The sequence below is a fragment of the Eretmochelys imbricata genome, chromosome 5, assembly GCF_965152235.1.
Source record: "Eretmochelys imbricata isolate rEreImb1 chromosome 5, rEreImb1.hap1, whole genome shotgun sequence".
Lineage (NCBI taxonomy): Eukaryota > Metazoa > Chordata > Testudines > Cheloniidae > Eretmochelys > Eretmochelys imbricata.
Genome location: NC_135576.1, coordinates 97,944,863 through 97,968,351, shown reverse-complemented (window position 1 = coordinate 97,968,351; position 23,489 = coordinate 97,944,863). Strand labels below are relative to the sequence as shown.

At 46.7% G+C, this 23,489-nt stretch overlaps 1 protein-coding gene and 1 long non-coding RNA gene across 2 annotated transcripts in view; one reads left to right on the top strand and one right to left on the bottom strand.

Annotated features, from left to right (window-relative positions):
• Positions 1–1,130: 1,130 nt before the first annotated feature.
• LOC144265201 (uncharacterized) lies at positions 1,131–17,201 on the bottom strand. Its single transcript, XR_013346203.1, has 3 exons — positions 17,101–17,201; positions 6,427–6,641; positions 1,131–5,383 (listed from the first exon to the last, which is right to left on the bottom strand). It is a non-coding gene; the product is annotated as an uncharacterized LOC144265201 (long non-coding RNA).
• GDA (guanine deaminase) overlaps positions 16,887–23,489 on the top strand; it is a 54,748-nt gene continuing 48,145 nt past the window's right edge. The window contains exon 1 of the mRNA XM_077817581.1: positions 16,887–17,190. Coding sequence (XP_077673707.1) covers positions 17,068–17,190 — 123 coding nt within the window. The 5' untranslated portion in view covers positions 16,887–17,067. The remainder of the gene's footprint in view (positions 17,191–23,489) is intronic.

The window sequence follows — 23,489 nt, the reverse complement described above, 5'->3', positions numbered from 1 at the left end:
GGGCTGGAATGGCTGAGCTGCATATCCCACATTACACATTTCTATGCTTGCAAAAGGAAGAGTGACACCTAATAGTTTTCCAGGTGTAGAATGCCTTTCAAACAAGGCTTTTCATTTTGTAATCACAGTATTGGCCGATTTGTGTGCTAAACAAAGGATTTCTGGATACAGTAACTCCTCACTTAAAGTCATCCTGGGTAACGTTGTTTCATTGTTACTTTGCTGATCAATTAGGGAACATGCTCATTTAAAGTTGCACAATGCTCCCTTATAACGTTGTTTGGCAGCCGCTTGCTTTGTCCATCACTTGCAGAAAGAGCAGCCCATTGCAGCTAGCTGGTGGGGGCTCGGAATCAGGGTGGACCGGCAGCCCCCTTATCAGCTCCCTGCTCCCCTAAGTTCACTGTGTGGCAGCCACTCAGCAGGCTATCAATTGCCGGGCAGTTCAGCTGTCCCTCCCCATGCTGCCATGTGCTGCTCCTGCCCTCTGCCTTGGAGCTGCTCCTGGAAGCCTCCTGCTTGCTGTGCGGGGGGGGGAGGGGGGGAGGGAGGAAGGGGTGGAAGAGGGGTGCTAATGTCAGGGTGGCCTCCTCCCCTGCTCCTGCCCCCCACTTATCCCATCTCCATAGAGCTGGGGTGGCAGGGGAGACACACGACAGGGCTCAGGACAGAGGAAGCTTGCTAGCAGCAGCTGCTGTCTCAACTTGCTGATCTACTTAAAAAGGCAATGTACTTAGAGCAAAGTCAGTGTACTTAAAGGGGCAATGCGCATCTCTCTCCCTCTCACACACAGGGTGTGGGTCTCTGTCTGCCATGCTGTCTCCCCTCCCTCCATTTGTGCTGCCTTATAGAGCGTGTTGCTACATTAACAAACGTGTTAACCCTTGAGAGCTCAGCCGAGTGCTAGTTCATCATTCAGCACTAAGGCATTCCCTGGGAAGTATTCCACCCTCCGAGTTCACCACCTCAACCAAGCTTCACAATCATCATTGCTGTGTACAGTATTAAATTGTTTGTTTAAAACTTATACTGTGTGTACGTGTGTATATATATATATATAGTCTTTTGTCTGGTGTCAAAGTCAGATTGAGGACTCACATAATTTGTCAGACCACTCTGTTTATTAGCAAAGCGCTTTGCTAATGCACCCAGATGTGAGCCTCTTTCTGAGGCTCAAGATAACTTATTTATACAGCTAAGCTAAAGCCAATTTAACATAAGGGACAAAAGAAAGCAGAAACTGACAAATATACATACATATCTTATTTGTATACTAATGTTTACCAATCTCCTAGCTCAGTAGGAGCTCTAAGTTAATTAGTTTGAGGACCCATTGTCTCACACTCCTTAATGTTTCTCTTCCTGACAACTATATTTCAACAGACCCTTCAAGTAGCAATTCTTTAATGAATTATAATTTCAATATAATTCATTCTACTTTCACAATCCCTCCTTTTGGTCAAGCTACGCAATGACCAACAATGACTGGGTTCCACATATCAATCGTTCTTTATCTCTTTGTTCATCAGTGATATTTAAAATCATCAAATTAGCACTCTGGTTTGCGGCAGCTATCTGTGTAGTATGCCTGACACAATTTTGGATACAACAGGAAAGTAACTGAAAACATACACAAATTATTAGGACTCCAAACAGGAGAGTTAGGGCTCCCTGAAACAACCAGTTTCCTATGCCAGAGAAATTGAAAAGGTTACTTAGCCACTTCCATAGAGAACTTGGCTCTTCGTGGGGAAGATATGCGATTTGTTCTAAGTGGCTAGCACGATCTATTACCTCATTGGTGTTGTCTGGTATATACACACAGCAGTCTTTTCCAATTAGAGCACAAGTCCCTCCTTTTGCCGCCAGCACTATGTCCAATGCCTGACAGTTTTGGAGGGCCATCTGTCAGATTGCCCCTGTTTCTTTGGCCAGGGCTCAAACTTTCTCCAGGTTCATTTGCCATTATTTCAACTACTGCTTGTAACCTTAGGAGCCTTTTTGCATGATGTATTACTCCCCCAATGGTATTAAGGAACCGCCAATGGCCTCTTCCCAGGTTAAGGGGCTTATGTTATTTACATACCATTGGGCATCTGTTAAGTCCCTTCTTTTTCACCTGAAATTGTGGAGGCATTCTCGAGGGAAGGTTCCTAGCACTCGGAATTGTGGGAAGAGTCGGGCGGGATAACAGATTCCTGACCAATTAGCTGGTAGTGCGGTATAAGCTCTGGTCCCACACACCTATTAAGGCCAGGAAGGGTCAGTTGCACCCATTTGTCATATAAGTGTTTGCAAAGGAGGAGTAGTATCCCCCAAAGGGTACAGGGTAATTCGTCTTACGAGGAGTGGTGTTACTTGCATGACATTGAAAGATTGTATTGTTTTCACTAAGGTTACTGTAGGGGGAACATGAGTGATTTCTCTGTTTGATCCCACGTTGAGAAAAAAATTCATATCTCCATACCTGGCCTGCCACTTTTTAGTTTTGTTTGAATAATCCCATACACCAGTGGCCACAATATGCTGAAGGCAATGGCTTTTCCCCAGATCCAGCCCTGTCCCATTACGCATCCAACACCAATGACCTTTTCCCTCCACCACACTTATCCATTTAGATGCATTTATTCCCACCGCTTCCCAAGTGTCATTGCTGTTCCATATTTTGTTAAACGGACAAGGCCCTCCAGTGAGGTCTGGGGACTTGAGTGGGATAGCCAAGACAGGAACACCAGTTTGAGAGTGGGCTGGGATGTGGCTGCAGACCCAGCAATTAGAAATATTAAGGGTCTGAGCTATCCACACCTGCCGCTGGATAAAAGAATTGTCATCGTGGTCTTCCCAGCAGCCGAGGAACAGCGTCTTCTTCTGGCAACCCTTACGAGAGCGTAGATTGTAAGGTATTGCAGACTGTTCCTCTACGTCTTCTTCTGGAGTCAAAATTGACTCTGCATTGTCCTGAGGTGATGATCGGTTCTCTGGGGATGGTGCCTTCTTACACTGCGAAGCATGTATCCATGCTGCGATGCCAGATAGTTTAACAGCCGTCTGTGTAGTAAGCTGTACCTGATGAGGACACTTCCACCGGGGCTCCAAGGTGTGCTTTCGATGATGGCACCATACATAGACCCAATCACCTGGTTAGAGGTTGTAGCAAGCATTGGAGGTGGGTTCCGTGGGCCAGGCGACTTGAACCTGTGAATGGAAGTGACTTACAGCTTGCATTAGTCCCTTGCAATACTGAAGGAGTGCACTGTGAGTCAAGTTCAAATCTGGAACGGGAGTAATGGTAGTCATAGCTCGCATAGGGCGTCCCATAACAATTTCAAAGGGACTTAATTTATGCCTTTGGGATCTCATGTCCATAAGGGCTACTGGCCAGCTTAATCCTGTAGAGTCACAAATTTTAGCAAGCTTATTCTTAAGTACACCATTTTGTCTTTCAACTGCAACTGCACTCTGTGGGTGGTAGGGACAGTGCAACAGGTGTTTGATATGCAACATACGGTCCAGGTGTTGAACAAGTTGTCCAGTAAAATGTGTACCCTGATCACTGGACAGAGTAGCAGGAATTCCCTTGGCAGGCATAATATGATTTAACAAACATTTGGCAACAGACAGTGAGTCAGCCTTGCAACAAGGAAAGGCTTCAATCCAACCGGAGAATAAACATACCATAACTAATATAAATTCATATTGTTGACACTTAGGCATTTGTGCAAGAACGGTGCTTGAGGCAGGCCCCGGAACCCCTGGGCCACTTTTTCAGGTTTACCAATATTATGGCTTTGGCAAATGGTACAGGCTGCACAGTGGCGGGCTGCAAAAGAGCTAAAATGGGGGGCCCACCATCCTGTCTTTGTTACAGCAGAGAAGATCCCCTCCTTTCCGACATACGAAACACCGTGTAGCAGGGTGGCCAGAGATGGGTAGAGTAAAAAGGGGGCTATAAAGGCGCCAGTAGGCGAGCGCCAAAAGGATTCGGGATGTAGAGAGCAACCTTGGACAACCCAGGATTCTTTCTCGGTTTCTGGGGCAGAGTCTTGGAGCAGGGTGAGGTCAGTGAGGGACCAGGAGGGTAAGAGGAGAGCGGAGAACAAGGGAATCAGACATTTCGACTAGGTACGCTGCAGCAGCCACAGCACGCAGGCAGGGGGGTAAGCCTTGGGCAACAGGGTCTAAAGTGGCAGAGAAATAAGCCACTGGGCGGTTCTTTTCTCTGTGCATCTGAGTGAGAACTTCAAGTGCACACCCAGATTATTCGTGGCAGAAAAGGGTAAAAGGCTTAGAATAGTCAGGCAGCTCTAAGGCAGGGGCAGAAGCCAAACCCTGTTTGAGGGAAACAAAGGCAGAATTGGCCTCAGGGGACCACGGCATGGGGTCAGGCACAGAGAATCGAGTGAGTTCCTGGAGAGGTTTTGCAAGGGAGGCATATTGGGGAATCCATTGTCTGCAAAATCCAGCCATGCCTAAAAACTTCCGGACCTGGCGTGGGGAGCGGGGTCGGGGAAAGCTAAGGATAGCTTGGACGCGGGTGGAAGAAAGTGCACAGGAACCCTGGGAGACGAGAAAGCCAAGGTATGTGACAGAAGCTTGACAGAGTTGTAGTTTAGAGCGAGAAGCTTTGTGACCCTTATTTGCTAGGGCAGTAAGGAGCACTAAAGAGTCAGTTTCAGAGGCAGACAATGAAGGGGAACAGAGGAGTAGATCATCTACATATTGAACTAGTGTGGACCTGGATGGGAAAACAAGGTCAGCAAAGTCTCGGGCTAATGCTTGGGAAAAATATGACGGGCTTTCAGTATACCCCTGGGGCAGTGTGGTCCATGTGTACTGTTGCCCCTTGTAAGAAAAGGCAAACAGGAACTGGGAGTCAGGGTGAACCGGGACAGAAAAGAAAGCAGAGCACAAAACAACAACAGTAAAATGAGTTGCATCTGGTGGGATAGAAGCCAGAATCTTTGAGAGAGGCAAGTTTTGATTCTGTCCACCTATGATTTGCCTCTTCCCACCACTGCATGAAACAATCAACCTCTCCTTTTGCCAATTTAATTTTAGGTTGGCCGAGTTTGTCTTTTAAGACGTCCACTCGGTCTTTGTCCCAAGAGCCTAACAGTGGCCACTGAATTTTGGGATTCTCCTGAGTTAGCCTTTTGCATTCCCATACACATCTTCCCTTCCCCCCCGCCCAGGTCAGCCTTTTGAAGCCACCCCCCACCCATGTCATGAGGTTTTCTGTTGATTAGAATACAACAATGCTAGCAACAAGACAAACACTACAGACAAACAACACAAAACATAGATCCATGGTATTCTGAGTTATTCTTCCGCTGGCGCCAGCTTGCTTGTAGAATCTAAAAACAAAAGAAACAATTTCCACCCCCTGGTGGGGACAGATTATTGTTTAATAATAATACCACTTCCTTTTACAAATTTCCTTGCTAATTGCTGGAAAAACAGAAGAATTATCTCCAGGCTGTACTTATTTTGTTCTATAGTCAGGCTAGTGAATTACCCCACTCACTGATCATTTATGAAATTCATGAGGTGGTGTACCTCAGTTTCCCCTCTTGTGCAACAGACCATGTTTGCAACAGTTTCTCTGCTGTACCAAGCTATAAGTTTATTCTCAGGTAATAGCTGAGACACAGCTTCAGATTTTAGCACTATACACACACACAAAATTCTCTTTTGCCTAACATCCCTTGCACTGTGATTACTCTTTTACACAACTGTACCCCGATTACACTTCCATCTTGTACAGCTAGACACAACCAGGAGCAGCCAAATTAAGTTCCAATAGAAACCCCTTACCTCCTTTAGTGCTTTTGATTACATTACCCAACAGTCAAACAATTTTGATCAGATTCTCTCTCTGCCTGCAGCAGTCCCTTATAGACCATTTCTGTGGGAAAAGGGCCCATTTTCCCTCAGAATAGCTGTAAAGGCTTCTGGGGACAGAAGCGTAGTGGTGGTAGTAGCCACTCTACCTGACCCCCTTAGCCTAGACCATTTTTCCAGAAATTTACAGGAGTCTGGACTCTTCCTAAAATATATAAACTGAGCCGGCGTTCCTTTAGGGAACTGTCCCGACTTAGACCTCTGGTTACCCATACAGGAGGACTTTACACACCAATCACTCAAGAAGGAAAGTCGGGTTTGACAGAGCGATGCCCAGTGCAACACGCAAAATGAGCCCACAGGCTACTGCCTCAATCGCCCTTGCTTTCACACAAGGGTTTTACCCAAGGCGTGGTGCGGCTGCGATTGTGCAGATTTCACTCACTCAGACCATGGGGACAGGAACCCTTTGGTCAGCCAATCCCCGGACGAAGATGGAGCCCAGATTCAAACACATCACAGGGAGGATGGATAGACACAGAGACAAGACAGTCCTCAGTCTGGACAAAACACAGAAATAATTACCTGACTAGATTCCTGATGTCAGATCCCGGGATTCCTACCAGAACAGAGTGGGAACCAACAGGTTTGATGGCGTAGACTTCACTGTGGTCATGCACCCTTCCGTTCTGGCGGAGGACCGCTCAGGCCAAATGCCCAGGTGCCGGCTTGCCAAGGCCGTCCTAAGAACAGTCAGGAGTCACACAGCCCCAGAGAAGACGGTTGCCATCCGGTGGAACCTCCAAATTGTCAGAATCAGATTGAGAACTCACATAATTTGTCAGACCACTCTGTTTATTAGCAAAGCGCTTTGCTAATGCACCCAGATGCGAGCCCCTCTCTGAGGCTCAAGATAACTTATTTATACAGCTAAGCTAAAGCCAATTTAACATAAGGGACAAAAGAAAGCAGAAACTGACAAATATACATACATATCTTATTTGCATACTAACATTTACCAATCTCCTAGCTCAGTAGGAGCTCTAAGTTAATTCGTTTGAGGACCCATTGTCTCACACTCCTTAATGTTTCTCTTCCTGACAACTATATTTCAACAAACCCTTCAAGTAGCATTTCTTTAATGAATTATAATTTCAGTATAATTCATTCTACTTTCACTTTGGTGAAAATTTTTTCCCTGGAACCTAACCCACCCTATTTACATTAATTCTTATGGGGAAATTGGATTCACTTAACATCATTTCGCTTAAAGTCACATTTTTCAGGAACATAACTATAACATTAAGCGAGGAGTTACTGTACTTGGAGAAATAATCTGTTAGGTATAGACACTGTTGAAATATTTACCGCCATCCTGTACAGAGCCGTCCCTTGGGTAGGGTGAGTTGGGGCAACTGCCCGGGCTCTGGTGCTTTGATAAAATCGGGACTGTCCTGATATTTAGCCCTTTGTCCTGCGTCCTGACCGATGTACGATAGGGATGTCATTTGTCCCAATATTCAGGTGAGGAGGTGGGCGGGGACGTGAGGTGGGCGAACAGCAAGGAGGACAGCAGCAGTTGGGCGGATGGGGGGGAGGAGGGTGCGCCAGAAAGACAGTGAAGAGACTAGCGGGGAGGCAAGCAGTGGGCAGGCAGGCGAGGAGGAGAGTGACGGGTGGCCGGGGGTGAGGAGGTGAGCGGCAGGCAGGCACGCTGGGCGGACAGCAAGGAGACTAGTGGGGAGGCTAATGTGTCCCAGGCCCCGTCCTAAGGACGGCTCTGATCCTGTGCCAAAATAGCTTAGGTGCCAGTGAGGATCTTTGTTGATATTGTTGTGCAACCTTTGTTCCTGACACATTCTACATCTTTCTATCTATTGTTCTATGTTGAATCAAAAAATGGTATGCAACTCATTCTTTTTGTTCTCTGAATGCCCTAATAATATTTGTCATTTATTTACTGCATTCATCTTCCAAGCAGCACATGACATTTTGTAACTTGCTAACTTTATTGACCTAGCTGCATAATTATCAAAGCAAATCTTGTGTATGTTTTGTAATCAAGCACATATAAAAAGTTAATTAACTATTGTTCCTTGAAATCTGTATGCTGTAGAATTCCTTTGAACCTTCCATCATCATTGAAGTGGTTGAGCAAATGCCGCAGAACTTGTAGTACATTTTATCCAAATTGGATAAAAAGACTCCCCAACTTCTCAGCTTTTCCAAAGTAGGGTAGGACTTACTACTGCTCAGGTTACTGATCAGTTGCTATTCCGATCTACAGAGTAGCTCTCAAACATTGAAATCAACTCATATGTTGTACAATAAAGAGAGCAAACTGCACTAAGTGAAATGAAAGATTGAAAACTAGAAGCAACAGACAGGATATATGACCACCTTCTAATGCTGCTGCAGTCTCTCTTGCTGTTCCTAGAACTATTTTGACTGCATCTCCTATTGCTGCTCAGCATCAGAATTCAAATTCTAGCCCCACTGTTAAAATCTAGCAGAAGGATGCAGACGGCTTAAAAAAAGAAGAGCAAGAGAGACTAAAATGCTACTGAAGAATGATTGAGACACTGAGATTTTATATAGCAGTAGGCCAACCCCCCTCCCGCCCCCAACCAACAAAACTGGTGGTGTAGCATAAAGTGAATGTGTGACGACACCAAAGGATTTTTAAGGCTAAGTAAATTATGTGACCAGGCTTTCTGGAAAGCAATCAAAACAAACAAAACCTCCCCACAGGAAATGGTTTGCAATGAGAGGTAAAAAGAGGACTTCCTTCACCCTGGCTGATACATGAATTTAACCAAAAAAGGGTTTGTGCAATAAAAATTGACATTACTGAAGCAAACAGAAATACTTGCCAGCTAGCAATTTTCTACTTCTCCTGAGGAGACCCAAGTTCCTAACTCAGAGGAACCCAAGAACTTGCCAGGACAGCATGTTTATAGTGTTACTGAGGGAACTAACTTGATTCATCCCAGCTGGCTCATCCCTGCTACTCTGACAACCCCAGCATTTAGCAGCTGTGACCATTCCTTTACTTAAAAAATAAAAAAGAAGTAGTAGTATGTTAACCTCTCTTCCAACCCCAGTAAGGAGTCTGTGCATTCCATCACATTAGGGAAAGAGATAGAATCTAGTTACACGCTGTAACCTATCTTTTAAGTGCCCTGAAAATCACAGAAACAACACTGCGATCCACAAAGCCAAGTTAGACTGTACAATGCCCAGGGAGAGACAGGCGCCTAGAAATGCAATCCACAAAAGCCAGCAGGCTAGGTAGGGAGCCATCTTAGCTATGCCAACAACCGGGGTGTGTGCTAAGCCTCACCCTTCTCTCACAGACAGGAACCTGTCTCTGCTTAGGAGTCCAGGAACAGTCAGATGGTTTAGGTTCCCAACCCATTTCTTGCAGGAACAAGTTAAGTGCCTGCCTCACTCCATACAAAACGGGGTGACTGGAGTACCCACCTTATAACTTTTAGCTCAGTGGTTAGAGCACTCACTTGGGATGTGCAACTTCTCCCTCTGCCAGAGGAGGAGAACGTATTTGAACAGGGGTCAACTTCCTCTTAGGAGAGTGCTCTAACCACTAAATTGTGGGACATTCTGATGTGGGAGCCTCCTCAGTGTCTCCTGTTGAAGTTGTTCCATTGTGGATAAATAATGAAAGAGTGACTGGCGCAAGAATACTGGACCCAGGTCTTTCACGTGGGTACCCTAACCACTGGACTACAGAGTCATTCTCACTCTCTTTCTCTGGCCCAATGACTGTTTCACTTAATAGTCATTGGGTCACAGAGCGAAAAAGAGACTTTGTAGTGCAGAGCACCCATGTGCTCCCACAAAACATAAATTCCATGATTTGATCAGCTCTAGTATAACATTCCTGATTTTTCTTGTAATGAGGTTTTGCTATGCCCTATGGACTGTGCTCCCAACATTCTCACTAAAGCTCCACTCAACACACATCTATATCCTTCCTTACTTAAACCTTTCCTTTGACTTAAATGAGAGGAGGGCCAGGCCCAGAGCATGAGATGCCTTTTGTTGGTAACAAATCTCTGACAGTTCACACTTTTTAGCATGTTGCACTCAAGGAGTTCTTAAAGTGTTGCTCTCACCACTCCCACAACTTTGCAAAAATATAAAGCCCTACAATAAAGAACCCCAGATATCTATTATTATTTTTTTATTTATAAAAAGTCCAACTTGCCACTTGATTTTGAAATCACGTTTCAGACTTTTGATGTTGACCCTGGATTCTTGTTAGAGGGCAGAGTCTCCTTGGGTTCCTAGCAATGACATCTGGGACAAGAAGAAGAAACCAGTGCAGATATCTGTTAACAGAATATAATGCAATAAAATTCCCCTGAGCAATTATCCTTTCTACCTCCACTGGATTTGGGTCTTTCCTTTTCCTTAAGGCTCTATTTCTTGCCTTCTCCATGTCCCACATTGTTTTTCCCATCTCAAGGTGCTTTTCATCTTTCACTCCCTATGAAGTTCTCCCTCACTTTTCTCCCTTCCCATAGACCCTCTCTATATGGTCTAGACTTGACTGCTTTCTTCTTACAGTTCAGGCTGCCTGTTGGCATCACTGTCTCTGGTCCTATATTCTGCACAATGAGGGATTCACACTCATATACAGCATAGGCCAGGGGTGGGCAAACTATGGCCCGCAGGCCACATCCGGCCCGCAAGCTGTTTTAAGACAGCCTGCGAGCCACACCACACGGCTCAGCCCCGCTCCGGCTGGGGTGCTGGGTTGGGTGTCGCACCAGTGGCTCGTCCCCACTCCAGCCGGGGAGCAGGGTTGGGGTCACACCACGCGGCTCCTGGAAGCTGCAGCATGGCCCCACTCCAGCTCCAATGGCCCCTTCTGGCACTCCAATGGGAGCTGCAGGGGCGGTGCCTGCGGATAGGGCAGCGTGCAGAGCCACCTGGCCACGCCTGCGCATAGGAGCTGGAGAAGGGACAATACCACTTCTTCCGGGAGCTGCTTGAGGTATGTGCCGCTTGGAGCCTGCACCCCTGAGCCTCTCCCCACAACCCAACCCCCCACCCCAGCCCTGATCCCCCTCCCGCTCTCCAAACCCCTCAATCCCAGCCCGGCGCACCCTCCTGCACCCCAAACTTCTCATTTCCAGCCCCACCCCAGAGCCCGCACCCCCCCTCACCTCAATTTTGTGAGCATTCGTGACCCGCCATACAATTTCTATTCCCCGATGTGGTCCTTGGGCCAAAAAGTTTGCTCACCCCTGGCATAGGAACTAAGGAAGTAGCAACCAGTCCATATTAAGGAAGGGAACTACCTTATCAGCTTACCAAGGGTACAAAAATGCCTTCCAGGGCAGGGTATGAATTTGAACAGAGCATAGGTGCTAGTCATCATATGCAGCGTAAGAATCATAGAATAGAATCATAGAATATCAGGGTTGGAAGGGACCCCTGAAGGTCATCTAGTCCAACCCCCTGCTCGAAGCAGGACCAATTCCCAGTTAAATCATCCCAGCCAGGGCTTTGTCAAGCCTGACCTTAAAAACTTCCAAGGAAGGAGATTCCACCACCTCCCTAGGCAACGCATTCCAGTGTTTCACCACCCTCTTAGTGAAAAAGTTTTTCCTAATATCCAATCTAAACCTCCCCCACTGCAACTTGAGGCCATTACTCCTCGTTCTGTCATCTGCTACCATTGAGAACAGTCTAGAGCCATCCTCTTTGGAACCCCCTTTCAGGTAGTTGAAAGCAGCTATCAAATCCCCCCTCATTCTTCTCTTCTGCAGGCTAAACAATCCCAGCTCCCTCAGCCTCTCCTCATAAGTCATGTGTTCTAGACCCCTAATCATTTTTGTTGCCCTTCGCTGGACTCTCTCCAATTTATCCACATCCTTCTTGTAGTGTGGGGCCCAAAACTGGACACAGTACTCCAGATGAGGCCTCACCAATGTCGAATAGAGGGGGACGATCACGTCCCTCGATCTGCTCGCTATGCCCCTACTTATACATCCCAAAATGCCATTGGCCTTCTTGGCAACAAGGGCACACTGCTGACTCATATCCAGCTTCTCGTCCACTGTCACCCCTAGGTCCTTTTCCGCAGAACTGCTGCCTAGCCATTCGGTCCCTGGTCTGTAGCGGTGCATTGGATTCTTCCGTCCTAAGTGCAGGACCCTGCACTTATCCTTATTGAACCTCATCAGATTTCTTTTGGCCCAATCCTCCAATTTGTCTAGGTCCTTCTGTATCCTATCCCTCCCCTCCAGCGTATCTACCACTCCTCCCAGTTTAGTATTGTCCGCAAATTTGCTGAGAGTGCAATCCACACCATCCTCCAGATCATTTATGAAGATATTGAACAAAACCGGCCCCAGGACCGACCCCTGGGGAACTCCACTTGACACCGGCTGCCAACTAGACATGGAGCCATTGATCACTACCCGTTGAGCCCGACAATCTAGCCAGCTTTCTACCCACCCTATAGTGCATTCATCCAGCCCATACTTCCTTAACTTGCTGACAAGAATACTGTGGGAGACCGTGTCAAAAGCTTTGCTAAAGTCAAGAAACAATACATCCACTGCTTTCCCTTCATCCACAGAACCAGTAATCTCATGATAAAAGGCGATTAGATTAGTCAGGCATGACCTTCCCTTGGTGAATCCATGCTGGCTGTTCCTGATCACTTTCCTCTCATGCAAGTACTTCAAGATTGATTCTTTGAGGACCTGCTCCATGATTTTTCCAGGGACTGAGGTGAGGCTGACTGGCCTGTAGTTCCCAGGATCCTCCTTCTTCCCTTTTTTAAAGATTGGCACTACATTAGCCTTTTTCCAGTCATCCGGGACTTCCCCGGTTCGCCACGAGTTTTCAAAGATAATGGCCAATGGCTCTGCAATCACAGCCGCCAATTCCTTCAGCACTCTCGGATGCAACTCGTCCGGCCCCATGGACTTGTGCACGTCCAGCTTTTCTAAATAGTCCCTAACCACCTCTATCTCCACAGAGGGCTGGCCATCTCTTCCCCATTTTGTGATGCCCAGCGTAGCAGTCTAGGAGCTGACCTTGTTAGTGAAAACAGAGGCAAAAAAAGCATTGAGTACATTAGCTTTTTCCACATCCTCTGTCACTAGGCTGCCTCCCTCATTCAGTAAGGGGCCCACACTTTCCTTGGCTTTCTTCTTGTTGCCAACATACCTGAAGAAACCCTTCTTGTTACTCTTGACATCTCTCGCTAGCTGCAGCTCCAGGTGCGATTTGGCCCTCCTGATTTCATTCCTACATGCCCGAGCAATATTTTTATACTCTTCCCTGGTCATATGTCCAAGCTTCCACTTCTTGTAAGCTTCTTTTTTATGTTTAAGATCCGCTAGGATTTCACCGTTAAGAATCACAGCCCCATTAAAACTGGGTGTATTCTACTAAAATTGTCAACTGCTGTCCTACTGGTTATGGCTCATGGCTGCAGGCTGGGGCCCCAAATTTACCTTCTGGGACCTACTAAACAAACCTGATATGAGAAGTACTTTTTATACTGGTTACTGTTCTTGCCCTCTACAAATTGTTTACTAGACGCTTTGCCAACAAACTGTTGTCTCCTTGGCAGTTCTCTCATAACTTGCACTGGAAGCGTGCAAAATATGTTTTAAACTCCAGTCGTCATGCAAAGTATGTAGCCTACCCCATTACTGTGTTCCCACATTAAACGAATATATCTCTTGAAACCTTGCAACTCCTTTTTTTAAATTAAAGCAATTTATTAAGGACCAAAACCAGTGTGTAACCAAGTTAACAAGGTCTATGATTGTCTATCATCTTGTACTTTGTGAATAGTATGTTTGAAAAAACTGAATTCTCTGTGACATAATATAAATACAATGATGTGATCTTTTTCTATCTAGCCATAGATCATTTTTTGTACATTGAAGAAAAAAGGAGGACACACACAACGCTTTTCAGAATTAAAATAGCCACAGGCTTCCTTTCTTATCTGATGGTGTCAGGTCGCCATTGTACATGAGCACACTGGAGAAGTGCCACAGCAGAAGTGGTTTGCTGTGGTTTCCTTTTAGCAATATCTTGTTGGCTGAGTTTTCATGCTGATAAAGCAAAAGCAGGGTTGATACAAATTCAGATACTATTTTATTGGAACCCTTAAATTGATACTGTGGGGTTCCTGGTGGCTTAGAAACATCTTTGTCCCTCTCACCTCCCCCTTGCCTGCACTCTGCCCTGAAGGTATCATAGCTGCCGAGGATCCAGTCCACAGAAGGACGGATTCATGGGGAGTCCAGAAGTTGGGATCATTTCAACTTTTTCTTTTTAAATAATGAAAAATTCACTTTGTGTGGGTACTTTGGAAAGAAAGGAGTGTTTAAGAGGGGAGAGATTGGTAGTCTGGCAAACTGGGATAGAAGTAGGGTGACCAGACGTTCTGATATTATTGGGACCATCCCAATATTAGGGGTTTTGTCTTATATAGGCAACTATCCTCCCCCCTGCAAGTGTCCTGATTTTTCACACCTATTTGGTCACCCTAAATAGGGCATCAATGATACTGCCAAGAATGACCTTGAGCGGATCACTGCAGACTACATGGCTCTGGGAAGAAGGATAAATGAGTTTGAGGTGCAAGTGGTGTTCTCGTTCATCCTCCCCGTGGAAGGAAAAGGCCTGGGTAGAGACCGTAGAATCGTGGAAGTCAACGAATGGCTATGCAGGTGGTATCGGAGAGAAGGCTTTGGATTCTTTCACCATGGGATGGTGTTCCAAGAAGGAGCGCTAGGCAGAGACGGGCTCCACCTAACGAAGAGAGGGAAGAGCATCTTTGCAAGCAGGCTGGCTAACCTAGTGAGGAGGGCTTTAAACTAGGTTCACCGGTGGAAGGAGACCAAAGCCCTGTGGTAAGTGAGGAAGTGGGATACTGGGAGGAGGCATGAGCAGGAGCGCGTGAGGGGGAGGGCTCCTGCCTCATACTGAGAAAGAAGGGTGATCAGCAGGTTACCTCAAGTGCCTATATACAAATGCACCAAGCCTGGGAAACAAGCAGGGAGAACTGGAAGTCCTGGCACAGTCAAGGAATTATGATGTGATTGGAATAACAGAGACTTGGTGGGATAACTCACATGACTGGAGTACTGTCATGGATGGATATAAGCTGTTCAGGAAGGACAGGAAGGGCAGAAAAGGTGGGGAAGTTGCACTGTATGTAAGAGAGCAGTATGACTGCTCAGAGCTCACGTATGAAACTGCAGAAAAACCTGAGTGTCTCTGGATTAAGTTTAGAAGTGTGAGCAACAAGGGTGATGTCGTGGTGGGAGTCTACTATATACCACCAGACCAGGGGGATGAGGTGGACAAGGCTTTCTTCCGGCAACTCGCAGAAGTTACTAGATCGCAGGCCCTGGTTCTCATGGGAGACTTCAATCACCCTGATATCTGCTGGGAGAGCAATACATCGGTCCACAAGCAATCCAGGAAGTTTTTGGAAAATATAGGGGACAATTTCCCGGTGCAAGTGCTGGAGGAACCAACTAGTGGCAGAGCTCTTCTTGACCTGCTGCTCACAAACCAGGAAGAATTAGTAGGGGAAGCAAAAGTGGATGGGAACCTGGGAGGCAGTGACCATGAAATGGTTGAGTTCAGGATCCTAACACAAGGAAGAAAGGAGAGCAGCAGAATACAGACCCTGGATTTCAGAAAAGCAGACTTTGACTCCCTCAGGGAACTGATGGACAAGATCCCCTGGGAGAATAACTTGAGGGGAAAAGGAGTCCAGGAGAGCTGGCTGTATTTTAAAGAATCCTTATTGAGGTTACAGGGACAAACCATCCCGATGTGTAAGAAAGAATAGTAAATATGGCAGGCAACCAGCTTGGCTTAACAGTGAAATCCTTGCTGCTCTTAAATACAAGCAGCAGGCAGCAGCTTCGCACTCAGGCCCAGGGAGGCGGAGGTGAGCTGGGATGGGGGGGCGCGAGGAGGGCCGCTCGCACCGCAGCAGGTAACCCGGCGTGGGGGGGCACGCAGGAGAACCGCTCCCCACCCCAGCTCACCTCTGCCACCCTCAACCTGAGTGGGAAGCTGCTGCCTGCTTCTCAGCCCTCCCCGGCTTCCCGCTGAACAGCTGATTCGCAGGAAGCGGGGGTGGGGGGGGTGAGGGGGGGTGCAGAGAAGCAGAGTGGGGCAGTGCGTTCAGGGGAGAAGGCGGAGCGGAGGTGAGGTGAGCTGGGGCCAGGTGCGGAGCTGCTGGTGGGTGCTCTGCACCCACCAAATTTTCCCTGTGAGTGCTCCAGCCCCGGAGCACCCATGGAGTCAGCACCTAAGGCACCACTTTTGATGTGATCAGTGGGGGGAGTGGCCTCTCCCTGCTCCCCCCTAGCTATGCTCCCCCACCCCTAGGAGACAGAGGGACCTGCCAGATGCTTCCTGGGAGCTTCCCCAGGTAAGCACTGCTGGGACTCCCCACCTCGCCACCCAGCAGGTCCCTCTGGCTCTTAGGGATGGGATGGCACCCACTACGGTGGCCCACGAGACCCTCCTGCCTGGTTCTGGGGGCAGTCAGGGGACAGGGGAAGTGGGTGGATCGGGCAGGGGTCCTGGGGGGAGGGCGTCAAGGAACGCAGGGGGTTGGATGGGGCACAAGTCCCGGAGGGCGGGGTGGGCAAGGAGATGAGGAGGGAACCAGTTGTTAACATTTTGGCAGCTCATCACTGCATGTAGCCAGTGCAGCTTCCACACGTGTTTGTCGCTGAGCGCTCCTACCACAGTAGCAGCTGTATGTGTGCGTGTTTGGGAATGCGTTTGCAGCCCCACGGTGGATCACTGCCAGCTCCCACTCCTCCTCATTAGCAAAACATGCTACGCCCAGCCCAGGTGCTCAGCAAGTAAGCGGACTGTGTTCCCTACAGGCAGGAGGAGCTCGGCAACTTGTAGCGTTCAAGGCTGACTCGGCAGCAACGGGGAGGAGGAAGGAGCCTTCCAGCGCCGGTAACCACTCCCCAAAGGGCAAGTCATTAGGGGGTGGAGAGACAGCGCCCGGTGCAGGGGGAGCTGCTGTTGGTACGCAGGGAACAGACACCAGCTCCTGGGAGCAGGAGGCAGCCAGGCAGAGCGAGCGGCAGCCCCGAGCAGCAGCAGCCCGCCCCTGCCCGAGCCTCGTCTCTCCCCGCGGCAAGTCTGAGCGCCACCGGCCGCCTCCCTCCGGGCACCGCCATGGGCTCCCCCCAAAAGCCGCCCCTCGCTCACCTCTTCAAAGGCACCTTCGTGCACGCCAGCCGCTCCTCGCCCATGACCGTGCTGCACGGCCACCTGCTGGGCGTGGGCGACGACGGGCGAGTGAGTGCGAGGCGCGCGGGGGCGTGGCGGCGGCGTGCGGGGGCTGTAATCCCGGGGGCACGTGTGGGAAGGGGGGGGGGCTCTGCGTTCTGTTGGCGGGCGCGGAGGGGCTCGGTAATCTCGAGGTGTGCAGGGAGGGGTGTACGGTACTGCACTGAGTAGGAGAGGAGGCATGTCATACTGGGGTGCCTCGGTGGGGGTGTGCATAATAGTGGGAGGATACAGCCTTGGGGGGGTTTTGCATGTGGTACCATGTGGGGGGCGAGAGGGGTTTTCTGTAGCGTTGCATCTGTGTGTTCAAGTGGGGGTATGTACATGCCTGCCACCTGTCAGGTTAACAGGTGTGTGGTTAACGTGGGCGCATGCATGCTGTGTTTTTGAGTGACTCTCCTTGCGATGTTGCAGTGGGGTTTTTAGCCGAGGAGGGGCATGAAGAGCTGTCAAAAACCAGACATAAATGATGTGGATGAATTTTTAGCGGATCTCTGCCTTTCTTTAAGAAGATTTGAAATGCTGTGGCATATTCATTTCCAGCTACACAGATGTCTCCCAAAGTATTAATTTGCTCTCACTTGTGGCTTGAAATTGTAATTTGATTTCTTGAGTCAATTCTCTGCAAAGGGTGGGAGGAAGGAGAAAAGATGTTCAGGCTCATTTTTGCTGCAAATCTTTAGGAAGCGGTTGAAAATATTTTAGGAAACAAAGTAAATAGGGGGAAGCAATAGAAGCAAATATTTTATGATCGGTAGGCGTTAGCTAGAGGTAACTGGTAATTCAAAGAGTTAGCTTCACAGACAGGATAAACTACTTGGTATCTTTGGAGGAACCTGCCCATGATGTATAGATTACTTTGTTTTCACTGTTTTCAAAACAGCAGTTAATTTGGACCATAAATGTTTCCTCCAGTTTTTAATTTTGATTTTCCATTCTCAGTAAAAATAAAATTCAGAATATATCTTTTAAAATTATTTCTAGAATAGCACATAACTCTTTGTGTAGTGTTGAATAGTCTCCCTAGACCAGGGGTGGCCAACCTGTGGCTCCGGAGCCACATGCGGCTCTTCAGAAGTTAATATGCGGCTCCTGGTATAGGCACCAACTCTGGGGCTGGAGACATGGGCGCCAACTTTCCAGTGTGCTGAGGGGGTGCTCACTGCTTAACCCCTGGCTCTGTCACAGGCCCTGCCCCCACTCCACCCGTTCCCGCCCCCTCCCCATAACCTACCGTGCCCTCGCTCCTCCCCTTCCCCCCAGAACCTCCTGCACCCCGCGAAATAGCTGATTGGGAGGTGTGGGGAGGGAGAGGGAGGTGCTGATCGGCAGGGCTGCCGGTGGGCGGGAGGCACTAGGAGTGGGGGAGCTGATGGGGTGGGGTGGGGTGCTGATGTATTACTGTGGCTCTTTGGCAATGTACATTGGTAAATTCTGGCTCCTTCTCAGGCTCAGGTTGGGCACCCCTGCCCTAGACATTTTCTCTTGTCAGAAACAAAAATGTACATACAGAGTAATAATTGACTGGTGATTATACAGAACTTTGAAAATAAAAAGTACTCTGTAAAATTAGAATTATTACTATAACTGATAAATTACTGATTCAGTTATGAGCGCCAATTAAAAAAAAGAAAATTATTTTTATTAATTGTGCAAGATCAAATATGACGGGGAAGCTATGTTATTGCCCTAACAATACTAAATGTTGGCCTCAATCCTCCAATGAGCTCTGCACAGGTAGATCCTTGAGCCTTGTGGAAGCCCACTGACTTCAATGTAGCTTCATGTGTAGATAAATTATAGAAAGATCATTTTCATCACCATTTCCCCTTTTTGTTATAAGGAGAAATACAGCAATTTATGTCTGGCTTGCATGAAATTTGACAGGCATGACTCGCAGACTTTGAAGCCCTTAAAAACACACTCTCCCTCCCCCCTCCCCCCCTTCTTATTTTCACTATTACCTGAACTTTGCACTTTGATCTGACTGGGTTTTCATCAAATACAGATTTGATTACAGGATTAGGACCTAACTTCCTCTTTCAGGAGCCATTGTGGGAGCCTTCTTATGGCTCATTAAGGCTTGGTGTAAAACCCACTGAAGTCAATGGAAAGACTCTTCTTAACTTCAAAGGTCTCTGGCTAAAAAGTTAAATTTCTATACATCAGGGTGGCTGCCAACCAAAGACAACATAGTTGAGTGAATGGTTAAAGAGTTTGCTTAATATATTTCAAGGTTAGTGAGTTCAATACTTTAAACTTCTACTGTTATATTTTATTATTGCAGTGTCCACTGAATCACTGTATTTTCCCCACACATAGTGCCTGATTCTGTAGTTTTAATTCATGCAGAGCTCCCATTGGAATCAGTGATTGTGTGAAGACTGCAAGATTAGAAACTTGATTAGCCTTATCATTCAAATATATTCTGTATTTTCGGGAAATATTTCAATATTTTTGTCGAGGAATTAAAATATAAGACTCTCTAAAATGGGACAGTTCAGACTCACAGAGCACATCAGGGGTCTGTGCAGGAATCTCAGAGAGGTCACTGCAGGAAGGAGTGAGCCCTGGGGAGGGATGTGAAAGAGAAGCTGGAAGTCATGTGACCCATGGGAAGAGGAAGAGACTCCCATGCAGAAGGGAAGGCGTGAAAGGTAGTAGAAAGATGATGGCGAGAAGGTTACAAAGGGGCGGTGAGAGGGAGGGCTTGGGCTGAGCAAAGTGGAAGCAGGAGGGTAGGAGCTGGGTAGGGTCTTAGAGAGGAGGAGAAGTCTGACCCGGATGCAGGAAGCAGGAGGAGGACATTGGAGACTCTGAAGAAGTGAGTGATATGAACAGAACAGCAGAGGAGAAAGATGATTTTAGCAGCAGCACTTTGGCTGAGCCAAGTGGGAACACGTCTCAGCCGGCCCAGAGACAAGGCGGTTGCAGGAGTCAAGGGGAGAGATGACTTAAGAAGGGAGTAGAGTTAGAAGACCAGAGTATTCAATGGCAACTTGGGTGTGGGCATCATGGAGGTTGCATGCTGGGGAGGTCTAGGACAGAACGGTAGAGAAGGAGGGGATCAAGGCAGCATGAACTGATGGCAATGAATCTTATTTTCCTTTTTTTTTTTTCTTATTTTCCTTTGCATCCCCTGGGTGGGGTGGGAAGGGGAATTCCCTGAGGCCTGTAAAGCTCTTTGAGATCTTCAGCTGGGCGGTGCTGTAGAAGGACGGGGCATTTTGGTTCCAGGATAGAGAGTAAGTTCCTGCCCCTCCCACCCTCTACTGTAGCAGACAATTCTGGTGGCTCCTAAGCAATCACAAACTTTAGCCTGGGGAAGGGTTGTGGCACTGCACGTGCAATCAATACCAAAATTTCCAGGGATGTTCAAGGCACCAATAGAAGCCTAATGATTTTAGTGAAAACCAGAAAACCGTAGAAGATTGATTTTCTACTGGTGTGAGAGGAAAATCAGGCCCACAGAGTGCCCCTTTGGTGCTGAGTGAAAGCAATACCTGTGGTGCCCCTGCTGTGTCCTACACATATTGCAGGCAGCTGCTTAAGATGCTGCTCTCCCTCTTTGGGTGTACAACTCAGCCTCCATAAGCAGTGAAGTGTGCAACCCTTGAGAATGACAGTTTGCATGCCCTTTGCATCAATGGGGGACACACCTAGCTTTGCCAGTGACACGGCACACTCAGAGGGGCGATGGCTGGGTGGTTTGGGTCATAGGCAGGGTCCTAATCTTCCTACACACAGCCAATTCCCAGAAGTCAATGTTAGGGGAGGAGATACTACATCTTTTTTTAGCCATGTCATTGCTGAACTCCTCCCTCCTGGGAGGTATTATCCTGTCTGTCTCTGCACTATGCAAGCATAATGCTTTCAGCTACTGCCATGCAGGCCCTATAGCTCACTCCTTCCCTGAATGCTTCTAAGAGTCATAACTAAGCCCCAGAGCTGCGAGATCAGGCACACAAAAAGCACTCATGCTCTGGAAACTCCACTGCTAAGGTTGCTCCAGCAACCTTAACTCATTTTTATTACATATTCTGTGTATTTTAAAAGTTAATAGTAAAAGTAATACATTAATGTTTATAGTTAAATAGATAGCTGACTTTAGCATAGCTAGAGCAACCTTAATTTTGTAATTTCTTAACCTTTGAATGTTTACTGACAACCTTCATATTTCAGTAAACATTCTTTTGCATTTAAGTTCCTATGGTTTATTAAAAATAATAAAAAGTGGACCATAATTGGCTTGTGTAATTCACAGACATTTCTGTCTTCACCAGACAATTTTGTGAGGGCCGTTTTCTGCTATTTGTCTTGTGTAGCATATAAGTTCTGCTGCCTTGACCATCTCAGTTTATCACTTCGTTGAACCAGCAAATGTTTATCTAACCAGGTTTCAAAGTAGCAGCCGTGTTAGTCTGTATCCGCAAAAAGAAAAGGAGGACTTGTGGCACCTTAGAGACTAACACGTTTAGTCTGTAGCTCACGAAAGCTTATGCTCAAATAAATTTGTTAGTCTCTAAGGTGCCACAAGTACTCCTTTTCTTTTATCTAACCAGTTGCTCATTTAACAAGCTATGCAAGATGTCAGTATGTTGATCTTTAAGTGGGCAGCTAACAATTTAATGGAATGTAATACTGTGCATGCTCAGCTGTTCATTTTCAAATGTGTATTGCAATTAAACATGATAGTGTGGGGTTTTATGATGGTTTTATTAGCATGAATTTAGAATGACTGCTTTGCAGTAGTTATACAAATCATCCGAAACAAGTACCAAGAAATCCACTTCTTTCTTACCAATCATCCTATATTCTGTTTATTTCATATTTTACAGAGGTTTTAGGGTTGTTTTTTTGATGGTCCTAATTTTTTCATCTCCCTGCACTCAGACACTTTAAGGTCAGAAAGGATCATCATGATCCTCTAGTCTGACCTCCTGCACATTGCAGGCCACAGAACCTCACCCACCCACTCCTGAAATAGACTCCGAACCTCTGGCTGAGTTACTGAAATCCTCAAATCCTGGTTTAAAGACTTCAAGTTACAGAGAATCCGCCATTTACACTGAGGCAAGTGACCTGTGCTACAGACAAAGGCGAAAAACTCCCAGAGTCTCTGCCAATCTGACCCATGGAAAATTCCTTCCTGACCCCAAATATGGTGATCAGTGAGATCTTGAGCATGTGGGCAAAACCCACCAGCCAGACATTTTGTACTAACTCAGAGTCCTACCCATCTAGCATCCCATCACTGGCTGTTGGAGATAATCTGCGACTGCTAGCAACAAATGTCATTGTAGGCAGTCTCATCATATCATCCCCCCGATAAATGTATCAAGCTCAGTCTTGAAGCTAGTTAGGTTTTTTGCCCCTACTGTTCCCCGTGGAAGGCTATTCCAGAACTTCACTCCTCTGAGGGTTAGAAACCTGTAAAACTACTTTTTCTTACTATCATTCATATAATTGTAAAGACCCATGGAAAGCAAGAAAAATTATCACTTAAAATTTAAGATATTAAAAATAGTTTTTATATTTTGCTCTAAAATAATTGTTTCTAATGTTGTAATTTTAAAGTCTGATAATCTCACAATCTGACAAAGATAGAAGCATGAGAAAGGATGGAGTCTCAAGACCAAATACTAGCCCTGGTGTTTTGCCAGATAATAGAACTTATGTATGCACTGGACCAGGACTGAATATTATCCATATTGAGCCTTGGGCCAGTAGAATTTTGTGGAAAAATTCACATTTGGAAGAAAGAAGGAAACAATTTTATGGGCTTTTAACAAAATAAAATATACTTACATTTATAATATATAAAATCCAAGATGGGAAAAGTCCAGCCATATAAAGATGGGTTAATGACATTTGGTGCAAAGTGCATCTGCCAAGATGAAGCTAATTTAGCCTGGTTGAGGTAAAACAGATTCTGTAAGTAACACCATAAATTGATAGTAATTTAATTAAACCATTAGATGTGAACTTGCCTCGGTTGAATAACCATGTGATCTTATTGCTGTTGACCTTTTTCCCATCCCACCTCTTCTGTATGTTATACTGGTTTGTCCCTTTCTGTCTAAAATTAGGCTCCGATCTTGCAAAGACTTACACACGTGTTTAACTTTAAGCATATGAATCATCCTAATTGACTTCTATTATGGGATTCAAATCTTTGCAGGATTAGGATTCTCAGATTTGCAACCTCATCCGTGAAGTGCCAAGCCTGGTTTCGGATGCTGTATAAATTAAACACAGTAAATAAAAATACTAATGACCATACTGAAAATGAGTTGGAACATGACTGC